The 25498-nt window shown below is 34.0% G+C and overlaps 1 protein-coding gene across 1 annotated transcript in view; it reads left to right on the forward strand.

Annotated features, from left to right (window-relative positions):
* Window positions 1–13046: 13046 nt before the first annotated feature.
* The window catches only part of Gabra1 (gamma-aminobutyric acid type A receptor subunit alpha1), a 54990-nt gene continuing 42538 nt past the window's right edge, over window positions 13047–25498 (forward strand). The window contains exons 1-3 of the mRNA XM_020154258.2: window positions 13047–13459; window positions 15810–15898; window positions 19178–19290. Of these exons, the coding sequence (XP_020009847.1) occupies window positions 15825–15898; window positions 19178–19290 (187 nt within the window). The 5' untranslated portion in view covers window positions 13047–13459; window positions 15810–15824. The remainder of the gene's footprint in view (window positions 13460–15809; window positions 15899–19177; window positions 19291–25498) is intronic.

Genomic DNA, 25498 nt, shown 5'->3' on the forward strand with positions numbered 1-25498 from the left:
CAACTGAGAATGCACTCACAGTTTATGTGTCTGTATCTCTATCTACCTCTGTCTATATATCGATCTATCTACCTATCAGTCATCTGTCTATCTGGCCAGGACTAGAGGAGGAAAGTTTTTAGTCCAGTAGAAATTTAGGCAATTTTTCAAACTGTATAGCAAGGTCTTTTGCACTATCTATAGTCAGTATGGACCTGATGTAAAGTAAAATAATTTTTGCTAATTTCTGTGTAATAAACATAGCAGTTATTATTCAATAAAGATGAAAAGAAAGTCAAACACAATACTCAAATTGCAACTTTAGCATACTTTCAACTACACAGAAACTCAAGGAGCTCAAGAGCAAAAGTAATTATGCCTTCTGACTGATCTAACGTTGGTGTTCTATTATTTGGGTCTTCTGAGCCTTTATGACTTTAGAGTGTGGTCTTTAAGATAGTTTGTAATGACTGCTCATGCTAATACAGATTATCATCATTTCTACTAGATCATCTTGAATTCATCCATTTAATCTTAAATTGAATTATAATTAATTATTGAAGTTATTGAAATCCCAAATAGAATTACAATGTATTCAGAGAGACATGTATCCCTTGGAGTGCAATATTTACACAGATATTTCATACTCCCTGAAGAAAAATATTTTGATATCAAACAACTCCAGTAATGGTAATTCAAGTGAAGTTTGCCTTAGATTATTGATTTCTAACCACACTGTGAAGAAGAGCTAATTAACTCAGACTATAGATTTAGAAACTGAGTTGCAAAGAGGATTTCTGACAATAGTGATAATCATAAGAATAAATATAACTCTCAGTAATATTTTGGGACTTTTTATTTAATATTTGTCATGTGGTAGACATTATGCTAAGCACTTTAAGGTAATTTATTTACATTTATAGGAAAAAATTAGAAGTGGTGATTATTCCTAATTTTAACTGAAAAAATAGGTATATAGGAAGGTTAAGAAGTTTGTCTCAGCTCAGCTAGAACATGAGTCCATAAGGTCTTGAAATTTCTATGGTAAACTTCTAGTTGGATATTTACTGTATTGAGTTTGTCTTGAGCAAAACTTTTCTGCCATCTTTATGCCACCTCAACTCTGAGCATTCAGTCCCTGTCTATAATGTACATCTTCATAAAACCAGTTTGTACCTTGAGGTTTGCTATACTTTGCTGGACCACACTACTACAAAACTGTGAAGCCAATCTCCACTTATCTACTCTTGTGAAATGCACATCTTTTTAAGGTCAGTGACAAATAAGAAATGTTAAGTTTTTCTACCATTCAATAGTAAAACGAAATGATCGAAGTTTTAAACTTAGATGTATTGCAACAAAATTGTGAAAAAAAATTGATCAATATTTGTTGTACCCAAATAGGTTGGGATATACCCAATCTATCCACCTTTTAGACAGAAAGCTATGTTTGCAATACATAGAAAGTAGATGTTTAAAATGAATATTCATAAATGAATATAATTCGTATATTGTTGCCTTCCTTTGAACAATGATGGGAGAAGAATTATAACTTTTCCTTGACAATGAAGTTTACCATTTATGTCTCCATAAACACTGAACTGATGCAGAACATTGTGTAGGAATGAAGAGAAAAGAACTTAAGTTGTTTGAATTTCTTCTCTATTTTAAAACCTACTCTGCTTACTGTGGCTGTGTGGGGAAAAATACTTTCAAATGAGACAGAATAGCATCCTTGATGGGATTTTGGCATTGTTTACTTGCTTAATTGTTGTGCAACACCACAAAAACCAAACTTATAAACTCTTCCATATAGATGATAAGAGGTAATTCATTTAACAATTAGACTTGGAGCTTATGTAATGAATAAAGAGTCCCCAAGTATACAGACAGGAAAGTTTGTGTATTATTCTAGTTTCCATCACTATGATGCTAACATATTTAAACATATGCTCCTTAGGGTATTTAAAGGCACAAAATGATTTCTTCCTGAAACAAACAAACAAAAAAAAGTGGCTATATGTCACTCTACTGGTGACACTGTAAAAAGATGATTTGGTATTTATATAGCATGCATAGGGAACATTTCTGTCTCAACGACATCCTTTCCACTGATTGGCAGTTTCTTTGTTTTTGTCACTTGTTGAATTCACAGTGAGCCTGTAAGCATGGTATTTGGAGGAGTGTCTAAGATTCTGAAGGGATGTGTTACTCCTGGGTGACTATATAATTAGGAAGACAAAGAAAATGATATGAGCTTCTAACACTCTGCTGCCACTTCCTCTTAGACTTCTAGAAGTGCCTGAAATGTCAGCAATTTTGAGAAATTAACTCTTCCTGGGTGATAATTATAACAAACCTATCTACAAAAAGTTCAGACATTGGGGATTTCAAGTGAACTCTGGGCACCATTGAATGATTCCTATTGTACCCAGGAATCTATACCTTCTCTTATTTTTTAATTTTGTTATTATTTTACAAAAACTATTACTAAAATATATGCACTCATTTAAAGAATTCATACCATATGGTAAGGATCAAATGAGGATAGTTTTATGTATCTGAAGTGTGTAACACTTCAGGGATGTGGTTTATCTTCCATGTGTGGGTATACATATGTGTATATATATATAATGTGTTTGCTTTTTTTGAGAGAGTGTCTCATATGTAGCCCACGTTGCACTTGAACTCTGTATGTAATCCAGGCTGCCCTATAGCTATAATTCTCCTGCCTCCAAGTGCTGGGTTTATAAGCCTGTGTTATCACACTCAATTTATCGTGTACATTATATATATATATATATATATTTAATAATCATGCATTAGTAAAATGAAAGGATTTCATTGTGATAATTCCATACATGCATAGTGTATCTTATATATATTTTGTAAAACAGAAATCATACTATTCAGATCTTTGCTTTTTTGAATTAGCTATTCACTATGTACACATTTTTACATTAATGGGGAATAAATTGTTTCATTTTAAAGACTTCATATAATTTTAGAATGTGAATTTACTAAAATTTATTGAACCATTCTTTTTTTAGACATTTAAGATGCTCTTAATTTTAGGAGCATTTAAAGATGGTCTCACCCTTCCACACTTGTATTAAGTATCTAGAGAATAAATTCCTAGAAGTTGAACATGGATATCAATCTTGTACATATTTGTCACGTGATGTACACTGTCTGATTAGCTGCCAATTTTATTACCAACAAATCAGATGAAAACTATCAATTCTTTAAAAGTTTTTATTAATTAGGCAACCATGGCTTCATATTTCTGTATTTTGCATTGTCCTGATCAGAAACATAGTAGAATGTCTATTGCCTTGCCATGTTTATTGGCCATAATCAGAAACTTCTTACTGATTTATCATTAAGACTCTGAATTTTTATTATTAATTAATATATAGAATATTTGTAAATTTCTTCCACCAGGAATCTAAATAAAAGGGTTTTTATTATTGTTGTTTTGGTTTGGTTTACTTTGACACACGTTCTATAATCCATTTCATGTACTGATTAATAAATAACACTGCTTCCTAAAACCATCTGTTCATATAAATTCTCTCATAGAAGCACATCTATTCTGGATTCCTTAATTGTTTATAGCTGTGCACTTCTTTCTGTACCATAACTGCTGAGTTCTGTTTACTATGGCTTCACAGACATTTATATATCTGGTAGAAAAAAAATTATATGCCTCATTTCCTCCCCTAAAAAAATTACTACTTTTGTCACATTAACTCCTATAGATAAGGTTGATTCAACCTAAATAGTTCTAAAAAATTGGAGTAAATTATTCGGAATGTTGTTAAAGACTTTCCATGAAATCATTTCTGAAAACTCCCAGTCAGTAAATGCATACACAAATATCAATTCTGCAAAGGGCATAAAAAAGTGTTCCTACATACCTGAACAGGCATGACTTTGTGTACAGTGTAGTACTAAGTGAGGAATTCTCAACTGTGGATTTAGATTTGTAAACTAGATAAAAACAATGAGGTTACTTAAGCAAAAATGGTGTGAAAACATAACTACATATATTGTCAAGGTATCATTTTTTTACATTTTATGTAAAATTTTATTTTTCCCTATGAGTTTTCACAATTCACTCTGAAAACTGCAGTTCTCTTTACAGCGTTTGATGTTTCAGAAGGAGAGAAACTTTAGTTACAGCAACATTTCAAAGGGAAAGAAAATCAAAAAAATTTGGGAACACAATTGCAAATTTTATACACACACTCTCCAGCTGCTTTCATACACTGTTGTGGAGGAGTTACTATAAGGTTTTAAAGCAAAATCTATTCATAAATATTCTTTTTTGCCCCTGTGCATTATTCCGGGGCTTCACAACCTCTTGCAAAGAATATATGACTCTATGTTCTGTTTTGGTTTTTTTTTTTCCTTTGTTCTTACAACTGCTCTGAGCCAAATTACACATTGATTTTAGAAAATCTTATTTTTCTAATGGATTGTTATTTCTCTGTTGTAATTTCTGTGGACTTCCTTGAACATGTGTATGGGAAGCAGAATCCACTCTGTCTGAAGCACGGCTTGTGTTTGAGCCTTCCTTAAGCTTTTGACAAAGGCTTCCTGAACCTTGACTGACCTTCCCCAACCATGTTCCTCCAAGCCACAGGGCAATTCTACTGAATTCAATGACTTGTTTGGGAGCCTGACAAAAGTTTCTCCAGGCGCTGAAATCATGATTTAGACATATGGCTGTCAGACTAACTTAGGACAGTTCAATCTATAAAATAGCTAGTTTCCTAGAGGTACATAGTCTCTCAAGGTCACCAGAAGAGTGACTACAGTACTTGAATATGGTTCACAGAGGTAATGATGAAGGATAAAGACCAGAACATCCAGCTAGTTAAACTGCTTTTTAGACACTTTCCATATTCTGGCTTTATTCCACTGTGATAGTTTAGAAGAAATATAAGCACATTTTTAATTCAAATTGATCTATAGAAACAAATGTAAAACAAAATAAAATGCGTTGTTTGATTTTCAGTGCAATAGCACTTGACATTTGTATTTAATTTGAATTTCAGAACATTTCTATATGATTCATTTGGTTCCTTATGGAGTGAACTCACTTCCTAAAATATTTCCACACAAATACAAAAACAGATAGACAAAAAACATGCTTTAAAAATAGATCTCCATACTATACCATCCTAAAAGCGGCTTTTCAGTTTCAGAATTTGCTAAATTCAAACTGAATGACTTGTCTTTTGATGCTGTGTTCTGAGGTCTTGTGAATTGCTCCCTGCCTCAGCAATATCTCTTTTAATGTCAGTTAAAAGAATAAGACATCGCAGGAATATGCTTTTTCCTTTAGCTTCTGATTGATTCATTATTTTATCCCTTTTATTTTCATTCTGTTTTATTGATTTTGATATAAAGTATCTTATTTTTCACTAAATCAATATAGTCTTATTTGTAAAATAGTTGAGCAGAAGTTGGATGAGAGGAGAAAATTTCACCTCCTGTTGTGTGGTGATGGTTGAGTTTTACAGTAGTTTCAGCCTTAAGTGTTTTATGTCTTGTGTCCTACCACTTGCTGAAGCAAGGTTCTTTGAAATAACAAATTCATTTTCCTTGCAAAGGCCAATGCTTCCTTGCTTCAGGCTACAACTATAGGGTGAAAATCCAAATGGTCAATCTGGTATTTGATAGATTCTGGCTGGGTGTGCTGGTTCAACTGAAAAGCCTCTTTAATCGATTGCCATGTCAAAGATCTTAATTTCAATACTGGAAAGCTAAGAAATTCTCCAGGAAGTTATGTGTTGCCCCAGAAAAAGTTATAGGTCTATCTCTGCAAAGATTGTGGTAGCAACAACTATAACTTCCAATTGTTGAAAATTTTTAATGTAAATAACTACTTGACAAGTATTATGTCATAAAAATTCCATGTGAGATGAAAATATTAATCCTTTATTTCAAATAAACTGAAGTTCAGAGAAGTAGTCAAATCATAAATAATTTGCAGAGAACAAAGATCAACTTCTAAATTCATATCTTAAATACTATGCAAGACTACTTTCTTAAATTAAATATTTTATTTAAGATTCATAATAACTCTATTTTATTGTTGTAAGTATTCGAATATTTGTGATCAAAAATTGTTTCAGCAGTTTGTCATGACAGCTCTGCTCCCAGTCTATATGAAAGGATTTTACCTTCATTTCTTTAAAAATATGAATATTTAAGCAACAAAATTTATGCCTGGATTCAGAGCCAGGCTTGGACTTATAGGGCATATGTCTCTGGGAAAGTTGCTTATTCTTTCTGAACTTAATTTCTCTATCTGTAAAAAGCAATATTGCAAAAATGGAATTAAATGTTATGTAGAAAAATATTACAGTGTCAGGTATATCACTCTACTGAATAAGTACTAATCTCATCTATGAGGGAAAGGAATGTCATTTTGAAATTCACTGTGTCATCCGCTTAAAGAGGAGTTTAAGAATCCCGTACTTTATAGTGAAGTCTAATGTTGAATGTGAGTAGTGACAGGCAGGAAGTCCACTCAATTGCTTTTAAAATCTCACTTTTCATCTTTCAAAGGTAATTATGTGCTCATCTTCATAAGGAGCTGTGGTACAGGACATGAAAAAATATCTTCATTTGACATCTTGAATTCTTTTCTGTTAAGTTGACCTTGGACTATGTGGTTCTCATGTTGTATTGTTTTTTCACTTGCCCAGAACAATGTTTTCCGGATCAAATTCAATGTTCATATAGTGAAGTCTACTTTCATGAGATTTTTATAAGCCTGTCATTGTTTCATGAGTAATTACAAAAAATAGTGATTTCTACTCAACTTTGAAACTCTTCAGTTGCTCCTTTCAGTTCCTCCTTTTTTCTCCACAGTGTATACATAAGCATATATGCCATATATTATATATATATATATATATATATATATATATATATAGAGAGAGAGAGAGAGAGAGAGAGAGAGAGAAATCTTAATTTATGCTGGCATAGCTACCTTTATATAGTTACAAATTATAGTAAACAAAGTTTAATAAAGACCATCTTCTATATTTAACACAGAGCATTTGTTACATTTGGATGTATTTATACACAATCATAATAAATAAATACGTTCATATCCACAAACACATTTTCATTCCATTCCACAAAGCACAATTATTGTAAATGTTAAGACCTGGTAGCTAGTGAACAGATGGAGAATTAGTGTCTTAATTCTTGATCTTTGTTCTAGTAAATCCTTCCGTTTCATATCCTTTCCATAAATCCTGTGTCCATTCAGGTCATGATGAATGATTTTTTAAATGCTGATTTAAGGCTGTCATTTTTGGTGTTTTATGGTTTCAAACAAATATGTAAATGCAAATGTCTAACAAAACCATATTCAGTTTCATTTATTTTAAGCTAGGACATTCTATTCACGCTAGGAGATCCTGAATAAACTATGTGCAGTTTCTTGGAACCAACATAACCATTACTTTTTTTATTTCTGACAAGTAATCTTTTTAAATTGATTCCCTAACTCAGAAAATGTTTTTGCTGCATGCTGGACACGAATTCTACTTACCTTGAAAAAGAAAAACAGAAGTAATTATCCATTCTTATACCTTCAAAATGAGTTTACACAGACTAGGTATATATGCACAGACACATTTTAAGTTTATCAGAGGATTCCATACACATCTTAGTGCCTTAATTTTGCTCTGAAAATAAAGAATTCATGTTTTATTTATCAAGTCATATAAGATATGCAATTTAAAATATCTGGACTATTGACAGCATTTTAACACATTTCTGTTTTTCTTACCTTCCTCATGACTTAGTCTTCAATTACCAATTGAATCTACCAAGCAAAAAAGAAAAAAAAAAACATTTTTCAAAGTTTGGAAAATTGTTGATATTTTATTTATTTTTAAAAACATGTAACTATTTCTAGCCATCAGTGCATAATCATTCCCCTAATTCTGAATAAATCTGTACTTACCTGCTTGACTTGAATTTGACTTCTGTGAAAAGAAAACTGTTTAAAAGGAAATGTGTGAATCTGGGTTATCTGTGAGTTGCTGATAAACTGAAAACTGCCAACAGAGGAAAATTGGATAGTGTCCTACTTGCACAACTATTAAATAAACTCTGGTCTATCTATCTATCTATCTATCTATCTATCTATATATACATACATACCAGGTATTTATATACCCATGTATATATACCCATGTATATATATATAAATATAGGTTTGGTGGATTTTCTTAAACATTATGGAGAAAACAGTGGAAATGTCCATTTGAAGGAGTCTATGGCTGACTGCAGTGACTGTGTGGATGGAGCATTTGGCGTGGTGGACTCTATCTGGTCACATAGATTCTTCACATATACTCTCTTCAAACCTTGTTGGATTGAGTCATATGTAAAACACTCTGTGACTAAGTAAAATGTAGTAAGAATCATTCTTTTTCTCAGAATATCTTATAAGTGAGAACATAATCCTAGGATTAAGGTGGTACAAGAGCTAACCTGTTTCAGTACTTCATCTGATAATTGATAATTTTCTGTTTCAGTTATATCTTAGGTAAAATTAGAGTAATACCATCAGAATTTTGGGTTATATGAAAATTCTGTAAATAATGCACTAAATGCTGATAAAAGAATGTCTATAGTAAAAAAAAAAGAGAGAGAGAAAAGTGATTTGTATTCATTAGATACCTTTTAGGTATCATACAACAGGGTTAAAAATCAGCACTTATTTTCCCAGAGAATGCCATAAGTAGAATATGAGGTGACGTTGTTTCATTTGAAAATTTCAAAATATGATGTTCAGCCAAGTTCAGGAAAGGACCTTTGCCTACACAGCTGTCAAGTGCTGGTGACTTCAGGTTACTCATGCACAATCACTTCCTGTGCCATGCTAATCTGTGTTTTGCTTCCACAAAGATCAAGGGACAGGTTATAAAATCTTTATGATCTGCCATAATGGTTGGGGAAAAACAAACTTTAATTCCCATTAAAGTGCCAATATTTATGACTCACATATGAAGATATTTTGTTTTTATTTTGTTTTTTTATATTTACCATGCCTCTCAGTATGCAGAAATGCCAAACTAGCTTCCTAATCACAAACAGTATTTTGTATGAGTAACCCTGATGGCAAAGATGACTACCTTTACTATAGAAATAGAAATATTCAGAGCTACCGGCTTCTGGGCTCCGCTACTCTTCTCTAGCTGTAGCATTTCCTTTCTCTCTAATAAATCTTATCTTATACACTGGTAAAAAATAAGAAATAGAAATATTCTTTTTCTTAAATTGCATTGCTTTTATTATTTTCAAACTGAGCTAAAATTATGTGATCGAATATAAAGGAAGGGATATCTTTCTGGATTATAGTAGTAATAGCTCATGAAATAAGATACTCTGTATTATATATCAGTGGAATTAGACAACAGAAAGTATCTTAATGAATATAGTGAAATATTCATGTAAATGTTAACTTATATACATAAATATAGGTGTGATAGTGAATTTACATGTATGATACAATTTTCTGTCTCACAATATGCTAACATTAAGGCATATGTATATATATATACATATATATATATATATATATAGCTGAACCATTCCAATGTGTTTTCAAAGATAACTTTATTTTAGGTTTCAGCAGAATCTTATTTGCTATGATGTTATTTTTTATTTATTTCTTATCCTCAAACCAATTTATTTTGTGAATGATAAAAGTTGTGCTGAATAAATGTGAACACTCTGGCTATTTTTTTTTCAATAGGTACACAGTCAGAGAAAGTAGAAACATTTTTCTATTGAATAGAATTAGCACCACTTCTTCAATTAGGTCAGGGCTTCCTGCCATTTAAAATTGACAGGAAATGCAAAATGTACCAAACTGCAACACTGTGGGTAGAGCTATTAGGCCTCCCCAGTTCTCTGGTGTTAGGATTGACCTCAAATCCCTTCTGCCAAGAACTAGTAATTTTTAGGAGGTCTTGGCCCCTGGTTTCATGACATCGAAGGAAAGCAGAAACCTAAGCAATACTTGAGTAAGTCTGATTCTGCTGCAGTTGGACACACTAGGTCAAAAGAAAGACTCTTGCCATGAATAAATAATAAAAAATATCCAGAGGCATGTTTTATGTGACTAATACAGAAATAGTCAAACATTGCTAAACTATATAACAAATGAAAAGAACATTTTAATATGGACATCCAAACTCATTGTAAAGAAACACTATGTAGAAATGTGGAGAAGAGGATAAACTTTGAAATAAGAGCTGGATGTGCATCCTAGCACACACACTCCCTAGCTGTGTCACCTTAAGCAAGTCTTTTGATCTCTCTAATCCATAACTTACTAAATTATTTATAAAATGGCATATATTCAGACTGTTTCTTGCATAGACTTATTTTGAGAATGAAATTCAATGACTTTATGCACAGAGTAGGCACTTTGAGAATGTTAAAGGTCGTTCTTGGCATCACTTCAATAACTTCACCAATGCCCACACATATGAAAGAGATTTATTCTAGGATATAAGGAAGAAAGAACAATGTCAACAATTATCCAAAAGATTCCATATAACAAAACAATTCAAACTGCATTAATTTCTTATCGTTCACTTTCTGTACTTTATTCTCTGGTCATATGTACATATGTTAATGACATCTCCAATGGGAAACAATAAAGACATTAAAATATTAAAATATTGCTTGTTATTTCAGAGGTAGTATGATTATCAATATCTCAAATACCTGCATCATATTCACTAAAAATGGATTCCCAAAGCAAAAAAATATCCATGGGGAATGATCTACCTTGTGAGTATTGAATTTTAAAGGGCATTTCATTTCCATATAAACATGATAGCATCCAAATTGTTCAAGTATATTTGTTTTTAAGTGCATGACAATGTTCTGCGATTGCATCCTGGAGCATAGTCACATAACATTTTTAGTCTGAAGCAGGATGTGATTGGCATTGTTCTCAGACACTATTGTGCAAATGGTAAAGTTTCTGGGTCTGTGTTTGCAAAATCATAATCAGCCAGGTGATTTCGTTGTGTGACATTAGATACAGGATATACACTTTGTCTCATTTTGTAGAGAAAGGTAAAAGGAGCTTCAACAATTTAGCCAAGAAAGAAAAAGAATAAAAGATCACAACTTTATGACTATTGATTTTTTTTCAACACAAAAAAGCTGTGGAATTGTATAGGGAGAAGTAAGATGTTTTCTAATTTTTAACTCATGGTTTCTGAGCCTTATTAAAATCAGTTTTGTTCTCAAAACTGCTCAATAAATCAGTAAACAAATTATGTATAGGTAAGCAAAAGCTGGGTCACTGCACACAGGGCATGTATACCTGTAAGAATACATGGACATTTGTTGTGTCATTCATTGGCAACTTCTTACAGACTAGAAACAGGGACTTCCTAAGATGATCTTCAAATCTTCCTTCCAAAAGTTTATTTCAAAAAGTGTTTACTAGTAACACTCCACCTAAAAACTCAGAATGTAACCAAGTTCACCTTACATGTGTTCATCAATTACGTATTCCTTATCCTTTCAATCACTTAAGTTTTAATCACATTAGCTCATGGTATTGTGTACAAGAACAAGGAATACTTGTAGAATCAAATACTTGCAGATCAAAACCCCAGAGGTGCTATGGATCGGATATTTAGGCTTTTTCTTCTCTTAGCCAAGCTCATCCCCTATCCCAAATGTCTCCTCTGCTAGAGGTCTACCTGGGGAAAACGGCCAATGAGTTTCCCAAAGCTCCAGCCTTATCCACCAGCGGTATTCCATTGGAAATCCACATCTTTTCAGCACCTCCTACTGAGCCGGGGTCAAAGTGCTGAAAGAACAGCTCCCATAATTCGGGTCTCTTCAGAGAGCAGACTGCACCAACGCACTGTGCTACAAACAGCCATTCACAAAATCCAAGGAGGGAACCGCAGTCATGTCTGATTCCTTGAAATTTCAGTTAGACTGATGTAGAAATACACACCCCTTCCCTGAGTGCATAATTATTCGTGGGTGGAGATCTACTAGGGAGGGTAACAGAAGGTGGAGGAGGAGGGGGGACAGGGAAAGAAAAAGGGAAGAGAGAGAAGAGAGGAGAGAAAGAGGAAGAGAGAGAGAGAGAGAGAGAGAGAGAGAGAGAGAGAGAGAGAGAAAGTAGCAGGTTTGTTCTGACTTCTAAAAATCCCTCCTTTTCCCTCTCTCATTTTCCTAATCCGAGAATGATGAGAATGGTAGAGTTCAAGGCAAAGGAATGATTCCAGAAATGGAGACATGACTCTCAAACCTAGAAATGATTTATTTAAAGTTTAAATATTTCTCACCGGGGAATCCAGCACAATTCAGAGTTAAAGGAGCCTGTGTTTCCTTCATGGTAATGCACACGGACAAACAGTTACCTCCCAAGATTAAAAACCCGCTTCCGAAGAGTATCTGACTGTCCTCTAAGCTACCCAGGAAGGAGGGGTGGGAAGCGCTTCCCAATTTGAAAAAAGTGCAAAGGACTTTTAAAACCAAGGGGCCAATTCCTGCGGGCCGAACTGTTCCCTAGCATCTCTCGCCTTCCCTCCGTGACTGTGCAACACGCAGGGATTTGGACATACGTGTGGGAGTGCGCGAGGGAGGGAGGCCAGAGGACGCGCGCTGTCCACACGTGTAACCCTGCGTCTCCCTATGTCCTAGCCTGCGTTCATTCGCGTGTATGCAGCGGCTAAATATTCCATCAAAGGTGACATAGTGACACTGATCAGTTGCATTTTAGTGAGCACACCTTAAAAAGAACATGTTCGTAAATTGCAAGTGTGAAAAAGATCCTAAGTATGGTCCCTATATCTGTAACCCTTTCTACCCTTCCCTCCCCATTCCCACTTCCCCTGAAAAAAGGAATGCATACAGCAGATTGTAAAAGGATTTGAGTCTGCAGCTGAGAGAGAGAGGAGAGAGGAAAGGAGAGGACAGGAGAGGAGAGAGAGAGAGAGAGAGAGAGAGAGAGAGAGAGAGAGAGAGAGAGAGAGAGGGAGAGAGAGAGAAAGGGATTAGGGCCAGAGCGATGCAAGTTAAAATGTGCTGCATATAAAAAATGAGCTGGTACCACCTTCCTTTCTAAAATAAAATCTCTCTGGCATGAAGTCACCGTCTATTTCACATCCGGTTTGCCCTGGGACGTATTACTACTGTCTTGGTAAAGAGAAATCTTTTGTTGTATAGCTGCAGAGTGGATATTGGGAAGCGAATTTGGGTGTGAAATCTTCAGCACAGGAGCACGCAGAGTCCATGATGGCTCAGAGCGAGTGAGTGAGAGGCAGGGCGCGGACGCCCCTCGCTCCCCGCGCGCCCCGCTCGCTCGCGCACTCGCGCCCAGCCCGGCTCTCCGCGATTTTCTCCCAGACTTTTCCCCGGTCTTGAGCGATCCAGTGTCCAGAGGGGGCCCGAGGTAAGTGCGGCTTCGGACCGCGACACTCGGGGCTTTGAACGTGGCTTTTTCTTGCTGGAGAGACAGGGATGCTCTAGTGGGGGACCGGGGGGGTGAAAGGAGCGAGAGGGAGCAGAACAAGCGCTTGATCCCATAGTGGATAGAGACAAGGAATGTTTTTCTTTCAGGCTGAAAACTGCAGCGATAGAAGATCATGATATTTTTCCCCCCATCTCTGTCTCTCTCTTCTTTCCTCTCTTAGCCAGATTTGAAATTTTTACCACGGGGTGGGGTGGTGGTATGTTGTTTTGGTCTTTCTAGATTTTTTTTTTTTTTTTGGGTCAAGGGAAGCTGGGGTGAGTTTGGGAGGGGCATAGGGGGTCATCATGTAAAGTTAAAAGAGGTTAGGACTGAAAACCTGTCTCCCTGTTCATCATATGGAATGCACTCTCTCACCCTGCCTGAAAAATTGCCTCTTTCCCCCTTTCCTGTGCACGCTGGTGAAATGCCCTCTGGTGTAGGGGTCTCTCCCATTCTGACTAGGAAAAACTCAACTTACCATTTTATATGGGTGGCATGGGTTATGGGTGTTTTCAGCAGAGCATGTGTGCTTGGATGGGGAAGGTTGAAGGTGGAACAGGGGCACAAGGCAGCTTAGTGTTTCTTTTAAACTATTATGTTTGTATTTGCAAGAAACTTTCTTAACAACACAAGTGCCATGATAGGCTTGTTTTCCTCTTTTAAAAGATCAGAAGAGGGCAAAAAGCTGTAGTGCGTTGCCTGGGTGGGGGGGTTGTTTTGTTTATCCCTCAGGAATTCCCCCCTTTTACAAAGATCAACGGAAATTAATAGGGCTAAGAGAAGTTGCTTTTTTCCCTTCATAACAGATGTTAAAGATTAATGAAAGGGTGAATTATAATTGTGCCATTTAGATGTAATATTTTAACGTAATAATATTTATCCAAGATTTCTGGTCATATTCTACTGATCTGTGCCAAAACCAGTCACTATATTAAGTAAAGCTATGATGAGACTCAGTTCTTATCTCTATACATTTCACTCTAAACCCATTAATTATGTTTCACTGTTTACTTACCTTTTTGTAATGGTTTTTACTGATTTAAATGATCCCTGAGAGTGTGGGAAGCATTTTTTGAAGTATTTAAAGGAATACCACATTAAACTATGAAGTGCTTAATGAAAAATTATGTTTTAAAATACTTGCAATCTATTGACCATTGGCCTTGCTAAGGAGTATAGATTCAGGAAAGTGCTAACAAATTCCTTTAACATTTCTCATAGTATGATTGCAATTACTTACAGTTCATTAAAGTGAAATGTTACCTTGACTGCTTCATATCCAGGTAGTGCACTGAATTGCAAAAACTGACTCAGTCAATAGATGATATACATTTTTAATTTTGTAAGCCTTCAACACTCATCCATTCTTTCTGCATCCCACTACCAAGTCTAAATTCAACAATCAGTATAGCAATTGATTGCACTTTACCTAAAAGGGAATAAACACCCTCCTTTCTATGCAAAGCAGAGCACTCCAGGTTCCATCTGTTTCACATGAAACATTTTTCCAGCAGCAACCTGCAGACTGGGGTGGGTTTAAAAGAGATGTGTAGGCCTGTTTGTGTGCGTTTCTGTGTGTGTGTGTGTGTGTGTGTGTGTGTGTGTGTGTGGTTTGTACATGAGGGAGAGAAACTCGCACATGGCCTGACTATAAAGTGTGCCCTTTAGCTTCATTAGAGAGCATGTGTAACAAGGCAATCACAGGCACAGAACAGAAGCATGATTGTGGTATTCAACAGTGTGCTTCCAATGGTCTTTATAAAGAGATAAATACAGTTGTTTCTGAGGTGCATCCAGAATTCAGTGATGAATTCAGTCAACAGATTATGTTAACCTATCACTTCCTGCCCACAAACATATTCTCCCTTTTAGAGACACCAGCTTAAAAATCTCAGTGCAGAGTTCAGTCATGGGGACTCAGATCAGAAAGGTCAAAATTTTCATATGATAACTAACAAGAAGAAAATAAACTATAATGGAATTATAGAACCTACAGAAAACAACCCACAGTTTGATGCTGAGCAATATTGTCACCTGAAAGCATTTCAACATGTATTTTTTTACAGGAGAAATTAACACACTGATCTTTTTCTGAATGGAGAAGTGGAAGGGAAAAGTGGAGAATGGATGGTCCAGGTTCCCAATGCTTCCAATGAGGTGTCATATTACAGTGAGGTCATTTCCTGACTTCAAAGCATTCATCTGAACTGCCTCAATCAGCCCTAGTGGTTGGTTATAACCTGATGTTTCTTACAAGACACACTGATCTCTAACTTATTCTACTTTTCAGCTGCTCAAGCCCGTGATGAAGAAAAGTCCGGGTCTCTCTGACTGTCTTTGGGCCTGGACCCTCCTTCTGAGCACGTTGACTGGAAGAAGGTGGGGACACTTTATTTTAACTCTGCATGAGAATTTCTGTAACTTTTCATTTATTCCATCAGGGGGAAGAAAATTGTCCATGGAGGAATTCATGACTAAGGGAATTCAAAAAACTTAACTGCAATAAAATTCCATCTAAGAATGAAGAATAGTACAAAAATAGACACCTTATTTGTATCTTAGTTAGAATACATTTAATAAGCCTTTGCTAAGAAATGTATTAATTCAACTTTTAAACCTTAAATTGAACTTTTCATTGTTCTGTTGTAAGTGAACATACCATTTCCTAATTTATGGAAAAAGTTATTCCAGTTAATTTCTGCATACTATGCATGATGATTTTCCAAAAACAAAATTTCTAGCTAGTTGTAGAGATCATAGAACAACTTGTGAGTACACGGAAGTGGAAATGTAAAATAATATTTTTAATTTGAAAGTCATATCTCTACAAGTGTATGTGCATATTATGTTTTGAAACTGTTATTTATATAACTCATAGAGGTGGATTATACCAGAAAAATAATTAGAAACATTAAGTAAAATCAACCTTCTCTAGTTAAACATAACTACTGTGCAGGGAAGTTTTGAGAAAATTTAAATAAGTTTAATCTCATGCAAAAGATTTTCTAATAATCTAATCAAGAATGTAACATAGACTGGCAATTATATAAATGACCGAATATTGCAGATTCCTTATCTGTTTTAATATTTATTGTATAGCCTATTCTGGTGGCCTGGAAGAAAGTATTGGACATATTATAAATACCCGATATTCTTCAAATGTAATGAAAAGTGAACCTTAATGACTTGAGGCAGACAGACAGAATAACTTGGCAAGACATTAACATTTAAGAGACTAGTTTTTTTAATTGAGAAGTTGTCTGTTGTTCTTAATTATTATGCATGGTAAGTACCAGATGGACAGGGCACACATTATTGCTAGATACTCTTCATTTGAGGAGATAAGTGATCTTTACTGCTTTTGAAAATTCATATGAAGTGTTACTATTGTTATGACCTGTAGATGGAGGTAGTGCACAGTGTTTTATTATATCATGGTTCATATGGAATCAAAATCAGGTACTGTAACTGATGTTTCTTTTCAAAATATATATTCAGTTTAGAACATGCTACATAGGCATGACTGTTTATTCCCAAATAAACAACCTTGATTTCTTCCCTAGGGTCTTCTCCTAGCAATTACAGTTTGACATAGTAAATTAAAAATAAAGATGAAGATCCTGATTAGGAATACACACAAAAGAAATATTTCTTTCCAAATGCGATATCAGAACTGGTCTTCCTGGGGAAAGGGGAGAACTTTCTTTTGGCATTTGTATCTAAATGCAAATAGTTGGTGAAAGCAATATTTATTAGTCAAAAACAGAGGGATATGCATTTTCTGAATTTTACATAAGCTGTGAAAATTTAGGGAACACGGATAAAGGCAGTAGGCACCCTGTATTCTAAGGATTGTGTTAATTATCTAGCTATTTTGTCATGTCACCCACCTCACCTTTTCTCCCCTTCTTACTGTATTGCTTTGTTCTTAAGAGTTGTCTATCGGAAGTTCTTCACAAGTTAAGGTGTGCTAATTGCTCTTTCATTGCTTTTTCAAGATGACCTTTCAATATCCTTGAAAGATGCATGCCTGGCAGTTGGTTTTGTGACAATGAGGTTTTACAAATAATTGCATTCAGAAAACTATTTTTGCTTTACTGCTGTCATTTGCCAGTGACACATACTGGAAGACACAAAGCTGTCTGAAAGTTTGATTTTGAAAACCAGCAAGAAGTTTAATTTTGCCAAAGGAGAGTAAGCACTCAATCTGTGTGATATTAATGTTGAATTTAGGGGAATAAAAATTCTTCACAGAAATACATTTCATATATTTAACTTCATAGGTAGCTTTTAGTTATAACTTTGTTAAATTAAAACCTTATCAGAAAAGCAACCCATTGCCTTTTGCTGATACAAAATTAAGTTCTTGTGAAACAATATTTTTGAATGATAATTGATTTTATTTCTTGCTCCTGTCAAATAAGTGAATTCTTGTTTAAAATATTACTATTTTTCTTATATATATATCAGCAAATTAAGCACACAAAAATGAAGAAAAAAGTATGTTAAACAGAAATTATAAAAGATAGATTTGTGGGAGTTGCTTGGTTTCTACTCTGTATTCACTTTTTTTTAAACTCAAGGTCAGAGCAATCATTGAAAATTATCAGTGAGTGTGATCCATCCTAAAATAGAAAATGCTTATCCCAAAGGATTTTGGAAGTGTCATGCAAATCATTTCATGTGATTCAAGGAAAATGGACAGTAATGTCGTTGATAAAAGAAATACACAGTGTTTGAACTGTGGTCACCATATGGTTGAAAATCAGAGACTAACAAGAGATACAAGCTACATAGTCAAAAAGTAAGATTTAAATAGGAAGAATTATTCTCATATAGAAGAATATAGATGAAATTTTAGCCCAAAAGTTGAAGAAAGCTTGGTTCTTGGTCAAACTTTGCTTATGGATAACTGGATCCTAAACAAAACACTTAAATTTTGCTACCATTTAGTAAACCATAAATTAAGTGTGTTGATCTTTTCCAACGACTTTGCTATGTCTAAGAACAGCAATGACAAAAGTTCAATCAATTAGAAATTTGAAAAAATGTTTAAAATTGGATCCTAAATCTTAAGGGGAAAGGGAATTTTCATACTGTTTAAAAACATAATTAACCTAAGAAATAAGTTTTATCTCTTTCTTTCCTAAATATCTTAAAAGAAACCCAAAAACATCAAAACACAGGTCTACAGGAAGTAGATGAAGGAAGGATGTTGTAGGTGAAAACTTAGGCTTTTTGCTACATTCTAAATTTAAAAAAACTGATTTTTTTTTTTTTTGCAACTTACATCTATATATGTAGGTTTTATTTTAATGTAGGTAGAAGTTTCCCAGATTTTTCTTCTAGCGTGTGTTAACATTCAAGCTTGCTCAGGAAGATATGCATTACAGCACAATATATATGTTAAGAATTGAAAGATTAAGGACACAGAACTTTCCCCTATATGTAGAAATATTAGAAGAAAGCCCTATCATGAGTAAGGATGAGTAGGAGAACATACAAGAGTTATAGTCCAGCATTTTTTAAAATTCATCGGATGGAATTTTCAGGACTCAATAGAAAAAAAAAAAGGAAAATCCAGGAAAGGTTTTAATTGGAAACAGGTCTTAGAAGAAATGTATAATTTAGTCATTGCTTCTCCTTTTGTTTTTCTAGCTATGGGCAGCCCTCTTTACAAGATGAACTTAAAGACAATACCACTGTCTTCACCAGGATTTTGGACCGACTCCTAGATGGTTATGACAATCGCCTGAGACCAGGATTGGGAGGTGAGTTGCATTCTTACACTCGTGTTCTAGGGAGTAGTGTTTAATCTTTACCGTGACAGTCATGGTCTCCCTTCAATGGCAAAATAATGAGAATATAGCCTAGAGTTTGATAATTAATCCTACTTATAATAGATTACTTAATGTAAATTCAATTTACTGACAGTTTTGTACATATACAAATATATAGTAAAAGACTGACAAAATTCTCTTAATGATGTGAAGGAATGTGAAATTTATATGATGAACACATTTTTTCTGTGAAATAATGTGATTACACAGAAAAGGAATGCAGATAAAATTCTTACTCCCACCCTAAAGACTGCCAACTTCATTTGGCACTGATATGTCTGTGTTGAATTCCACCAGGATATCTCTCATTGTATTGCTCCAAGCATTTATTTTAGATTACACATGGAGCCACTATTTTGTGTAGGCTTACCACCACCTCCAAGATCAAAAGTGAATGATATAGGTGGTAGTTTTTTTTTTAAAACATCCATTTGAACTTACACCCTGGTTTTCATTAGTAAAATTTTATTTTTCTTGGTCTGTCAATTAATTGGTTATATTGATGAATTTCTGCTTAGGAAGAAAATAAAGCTTAATACTATATATATGTATATACATATAACAATAATGTAACATAGTTCTAGAAATTTCATATTTATTTAACTAATTCTTGAATAAAATATCTAAATAATCTCAAGTGGTTAAACAAAAACTAGTAAAGCCAAATCAAACTATTGATCTTATAGTAAAACAAGGGAAGGGAGGAAATAAATTACCGTTCAAAGTCACACAGGAAGCCAGTGTTAGAATCTATGATTCCAATCGATATCTAATACTTAACCTTTCCCAAAGCACTTATGGAAACTATTTAACAGCATTGTTTAAATAGTAATTAAACAGCAATATTAAGAAAGCCACCTCTTCTTCATTTAGACAGCTCAGATAAGCAAACATCAATTTTAAAACTGGGTGGTGCCAAGGATTTAAGTTTAGCTGTAATGCTGGAAATTGAATCAAGGGCCTTGGCTATGTCGGAAACTCTACCACTGAGCTATATCCCCAGTCCTACAGTGATTTAAAAATTTCTTTGCATGCTTTGATCACTTGTCTGTACATCATAGATCTGTTTTAAAGCAGTCAAGTGTCATTAGTATGTCAGAGAATTAAGAGGAATTGCCTCATCAAAGACACAGCTGAAATATATATCACAGGTCTTGCCAGGTGTTCTTATTTACTAATCTCAAACATTCATTGTAGGACATCCTGTTTTTTCAGGTTTAATCTCTACCTAGTTTTTATTTACATCCTTTGGGGAAAAAAAAACCTAAAGTTGCCAGTCGTGGTGGCATGCACCTATATTCCCATCTACTCAGGTGGCTGAGACAGGAGGACTTCTTAAACCCAAGAGTTCAATGGCAGGTTGGACAATATAGGGAGACTCTGTCTCAAAAAGTATATAAAAATCTTCAAGTTAAAATGGAACAGTCACAAAATGGTTAGAATAATTGGGCACATAATATGTTAATGCAGTCTGTTTATATGTAAACATCTGGATTGCTTCCAAGAGCCAATTCATTTATAAGATCTTAAGTAAATTATAAAGAGTGAAGATAAGGGGAGAATGCCCAAAAAAGACGAAAGGGTCAGGTTATTGACACAAGTTTTAAAACACAAGACTTTTGAAAGACTGGTAAAAATGAATATGATTCCTTTACTGAATCTTTTTTCTGCTGCATATTATTCCTTATAAAATTGGCAGAATTTTATAACACATCTAAAAACCTCCTCTTCATCCTAGTTTAGGAAATCCTATTTAATATTTTACAGACTTGTGTGTAGTTTTCAGGTTGTTAAACAATTTTACACATACACACTTTGATATCATTCGTGTCTTGTATTTTTATTGAGTATAAGTAACAAGTCATGGCTGCTAATTTTTGCTTAACTGTATACAATAATTATTTAATAAATGTATATGTTGACTCTTATTCAAATGTAGATAAGAAGGAAGAATTTGAATCCTAAAATGCTACCTAAACCATGGGGTGACATAGACCTTCTTGATGTGCAGACTGAACTAAGAATATGTTGAAAAGTTAGTTTTCGGTCCTTTCAATTATGGGAGTTTAGCTTACAGTAATAACTACATTTATTCATCCTCAACATTACTATTTTGAATCCATTTTACTATATATTTAATTTCTGAACATTAAAAAAAGACATGTAAGTTTAAAGAGTGGAAAGAATTGTTGGTCACGTATAGACAAGGTATATTCTTTTACACCGAACTGAATATAATAGACTATCGTAATGAAGACCTCCAGGATGAACTTGAAGGCATATATTTTAAAAAAAATGGATATGCTTTAATTTCTATTAAGGATAATTTAGAGATATTTCTGGTTCCTAGCAATACTTATTTAAACAATGGATATAAAAACAAATTTTAAAGTAACTCTTATATATCCTCTATTTCGGTCTTAAGTGTTGTTCTGGAAAGTGGTAAAACCAAAAGTAAAAGGTTTGAGATTCATTTAAAAGCTTTAATACTGGATAAACTTGCTTTTAGAAATATTTTGGAATATATTTTAAATCCTTAAGGGGTAAATGGCATGTGTTTATTACAACAAATCATCAACATTTTTAAGTCCATTTTGATATTATTTGTCACTAGAGAATTACAGTTTTAATAATAAATATAATTTCAAGATATTCATAAAAACATAGTCCCCACCAAATTAAATAAAAATGTTAACATGACTTCTAGCTGCTATAAGTTGAAATTGTCTTAAAATTTTTTCTTCGGGATTAAAGTATTTAATTCCTTTTGCCATTTCATTATAACATAGATTCCAGTAAATCCCTATTGTAAAATGGACCTCTTTCCCTTGACTTGTTGACATGACCGATTTTCCTTCAGATGAGAACACTATGCAGAAAAAAATCCTTGAAAGATTCTTTCTAGCATGTAAGGGAGTAAAGTTTCCTCTTAGTGAGTTCATGATCATAACTAGAATAACTTCCTAGGAGAGAAAAGGCACCTTTGTCTTGCTGATTATGATAAATGCCTGATTTTATAAAAATAACAACACTGCAAAAGGTAGGGATATTTTGTTCTGAATATCCTCAAATATGTAGAAATTCAGTCAGCTGAGACTTAAGACAAATGTAAGGAATTTTTATATGTGCAAATTCATCGTGACTTGGTTTTTTTAGAAACACATATGCAAAGCATTACTTTTTGAGAATGTACACTATGGATCCAACAACTAGGAATAAAATCTATAACTTGGTTGATGCAAATAATAGAAATAAGCTTGCAGATATTAAAACACGATTTAAAAAGGTTATTTTTCAGTACCAAAAGCTATCCTGAGAAAGTGAAAATGAAAGGGTAACATGAAAAAGACACATTCAGGAAGGGACTTTTTACAGCTAGGAGGGCTAAAATAGATTTGAATATGTAGAATCTAAAAATTTAATATACTCAGGAATATAAAGAGAAAAATAACTCAACCAGGTTCCTATTTTAAATTTCAACTTTAAATAAACTTGAATTAAAATTATCAGTAGCCAGAAAGTGCAAATCAAAACAGTCAGTAATTGTTGAATTAATTCTCATTTTATAATGTCTTTCTTTGCTGGCAAGATATGGATAAAATGTTTTTGAAAATCTTTTGGCTAAAGTATGGCATTACTGTTGAGTACAGAAAAATAATGTAGTTGTGGAAAGAAATATAAAGGTCAGAAAAAATGGGAAGGCATGAAAGGAAAGGTTAAAGAAAAAGGAGCCACAGAAGATAAGGAGAGTGCAGTTAGAACCAAGAAGGATGGAGATGATGCTAAGAAAGACAGAGGAAAGGTACATCTGCATCTATGAGTCTCCATAGATGCAGGCCTTGCTTGAACAATCAAGATTCCTCTTTCTGTTTTCAATCAGGACCAAATCCTAAGTTTTCTGAGTAAATTCATTTTTCTAAGCTTTTTCCTTATTGCTTATGATTTTGATCAACTAACAAACCCTTGGTGTCCTCCAGCTTCCAAAAAGATTAAATAATACTCTAGCTGACCTGCACAGACCTGGGTCAAAGATAATGCACCTTCACATTGTCTCCACTCACACCCTGGGAGTAGGAAAAAATAATCCACAGACAGTGGTACAAGGCTTGATTCTGAAGGAATATTTTATGATGTGCCCAAATCCAACGGTGAGCCAGGCTGATAAGCAGTGTATTGCCTGGGTCATGTTTCTGAGCTCAGGATATTCGCTTCCTTCTGTCCACAAGCTCAGCCCCACCCATCAACATTTCACAGTTTTTTCTTCTATAAACTAATCATTTCACTCCTAGGAAAGCGAACAAAATTTTAACTGGGAAACAAATAGAATAGACCTGAAGGTATAAACTCTTGGCTGTGCCACACTTTGAAGAGATTGCAGAAAAAATGTGCACCCTCTTCCTCCCTCTTAATAATTCTCAGAAATACTGTTATATTTTCTATACTCAGTCATTAATCCAATCTCCATAAATAATGTATAGAACAATGGATAGCTCTGAAAGATTTTTATCATTAAACTACATAGATAAGGATAGCCAAAGAAAAAGGCATGAATGTGTATTGCTAATGTGACAAGCTCAGACAGACAGGTGGAGTGGATCTGTAGATAGGATTGAAGTAGAGAAAGGACTTTATCCCTAGTGTGCACTTGATAGCATGGACTTGAAGTTTTCTTTGTGCTGTGAGTGTCGTAGATTTGGATTTCCTGGTTTGGGGGACTTTGCATTGGTTTTGGTTTGTTTTTTGCCTAAGCAAATCTAAACAACTAATTGAGAGATTGCATACATTAATTAAAATACAAGCAATTAATTGAAAGTATTAGAAGAATATTTGTAACTAGTTTCCTCTCAGGGTATTTTAGCACTAACATATTGTTTAAGAAACAATCTATGTCTCTAAGCAGACTTTCTATTTTTCATTAGAACTTTCCTATCCTTGATTATTCATGCCCTTATAAAACCCTTTGGAGTAATCCAAAGAGTTTTTTTTTGCAAGAGATTTCAGCTTTAGGGTATAAGAATACCCAACTACTAAAACAAGCCAACTGGGCTGGAAATTCTCTATAGCTTACAAAATGGCAATTTTAGGGAATTTGTTTGGATGTTGGGTTGATTTTTATTAAAAGTAGCAAAAAAGTAGAAAACTCAAGAATGTGATTAAAAATTTTTTTTGTGAAATTTTGTGTGACTTTGTAAAGCTTAGTTTACCAAAGAATAGCTTAAGGCATAATGACATTTCTATATGAGCATATAATGCTTCTTAAAATTCAAATTTTATCTAACTCACATTTAGAAGATGATTGATATACAGGAAAATCCTTTTATTATTTGGCATTCCATAGATATTGAGATCAGAGGAAAAAATTTTATTCATGTCTAACAAATGTTAAACATGCAAATTTATATTTATGTTAAAAACTATTAAAAATAGAGATGAGATATTTGCATTCTATTGTGATTGTGTTAGCTAAAATAGAAAGATTCTACTTACAATATCTGAAAAAATAATACCGATTTGGCTTATCCAATCCTTTTTCCTTATTGTTACACTGATCAGAAAATGCTCTTTAGCATTGCACTTTTAAATTCTACTCTCTGAATCTTTCCTTATAAAATTTCTGTAGGGTTTTTTGTTTGTTTTTGTTTTTTTGGTTCTTTTAATCCAAGGTGTGGAGCAGATGCTTAGGTTCTGGCAAATTCAACCCATTTCCACATAAATACTATATGTAGCCAGTCCCTTGCACAGCTGAATTTCAGAGAAGAGACAGCAACCATAATAACCCAAAAAGAACTGTTAAGTGAACAGAGATTACCTCTTAACCATTACTGCCTGAGAATTCCTGTGGGCTCAGGAATCCAGTTTATCTAATGGATCTACCTAATACCCAAAGGAAAATTCTAGCATATTTATAAAACTCTGTACTGTCTTTCCTGTTGTGTGTAAATCATCATGCTGATCAATGCCAACAATTTCCTTAGAAAAAAAGGAACCGACTGAGACTATCCTCAGGTTACAAAAGCCAGTCTTAGTAAATGCCTATATTTGATTTCTTGTGCAGTTACTCTTGACCTTTTCATACAGTCTGTACTTCCTATTTTGATTCTAGTACTAGTGTGGGGTCTTTAAAAATGTTTTATACAGA

The sequence above is a fragment of the Castor canadensis genome, chromosome 16, assembly GCF_047511655.1.
Source record: "Castor canadensis chromosome 16, mCasCan1.hap1v2, whole genome shotgun sequence".
NCBI classification, from domain to species: Eukaryota; Metazoa; Chordata; class Mammalia; order Rodentia; family Castoridae; genus Castor; species Castor canadensis.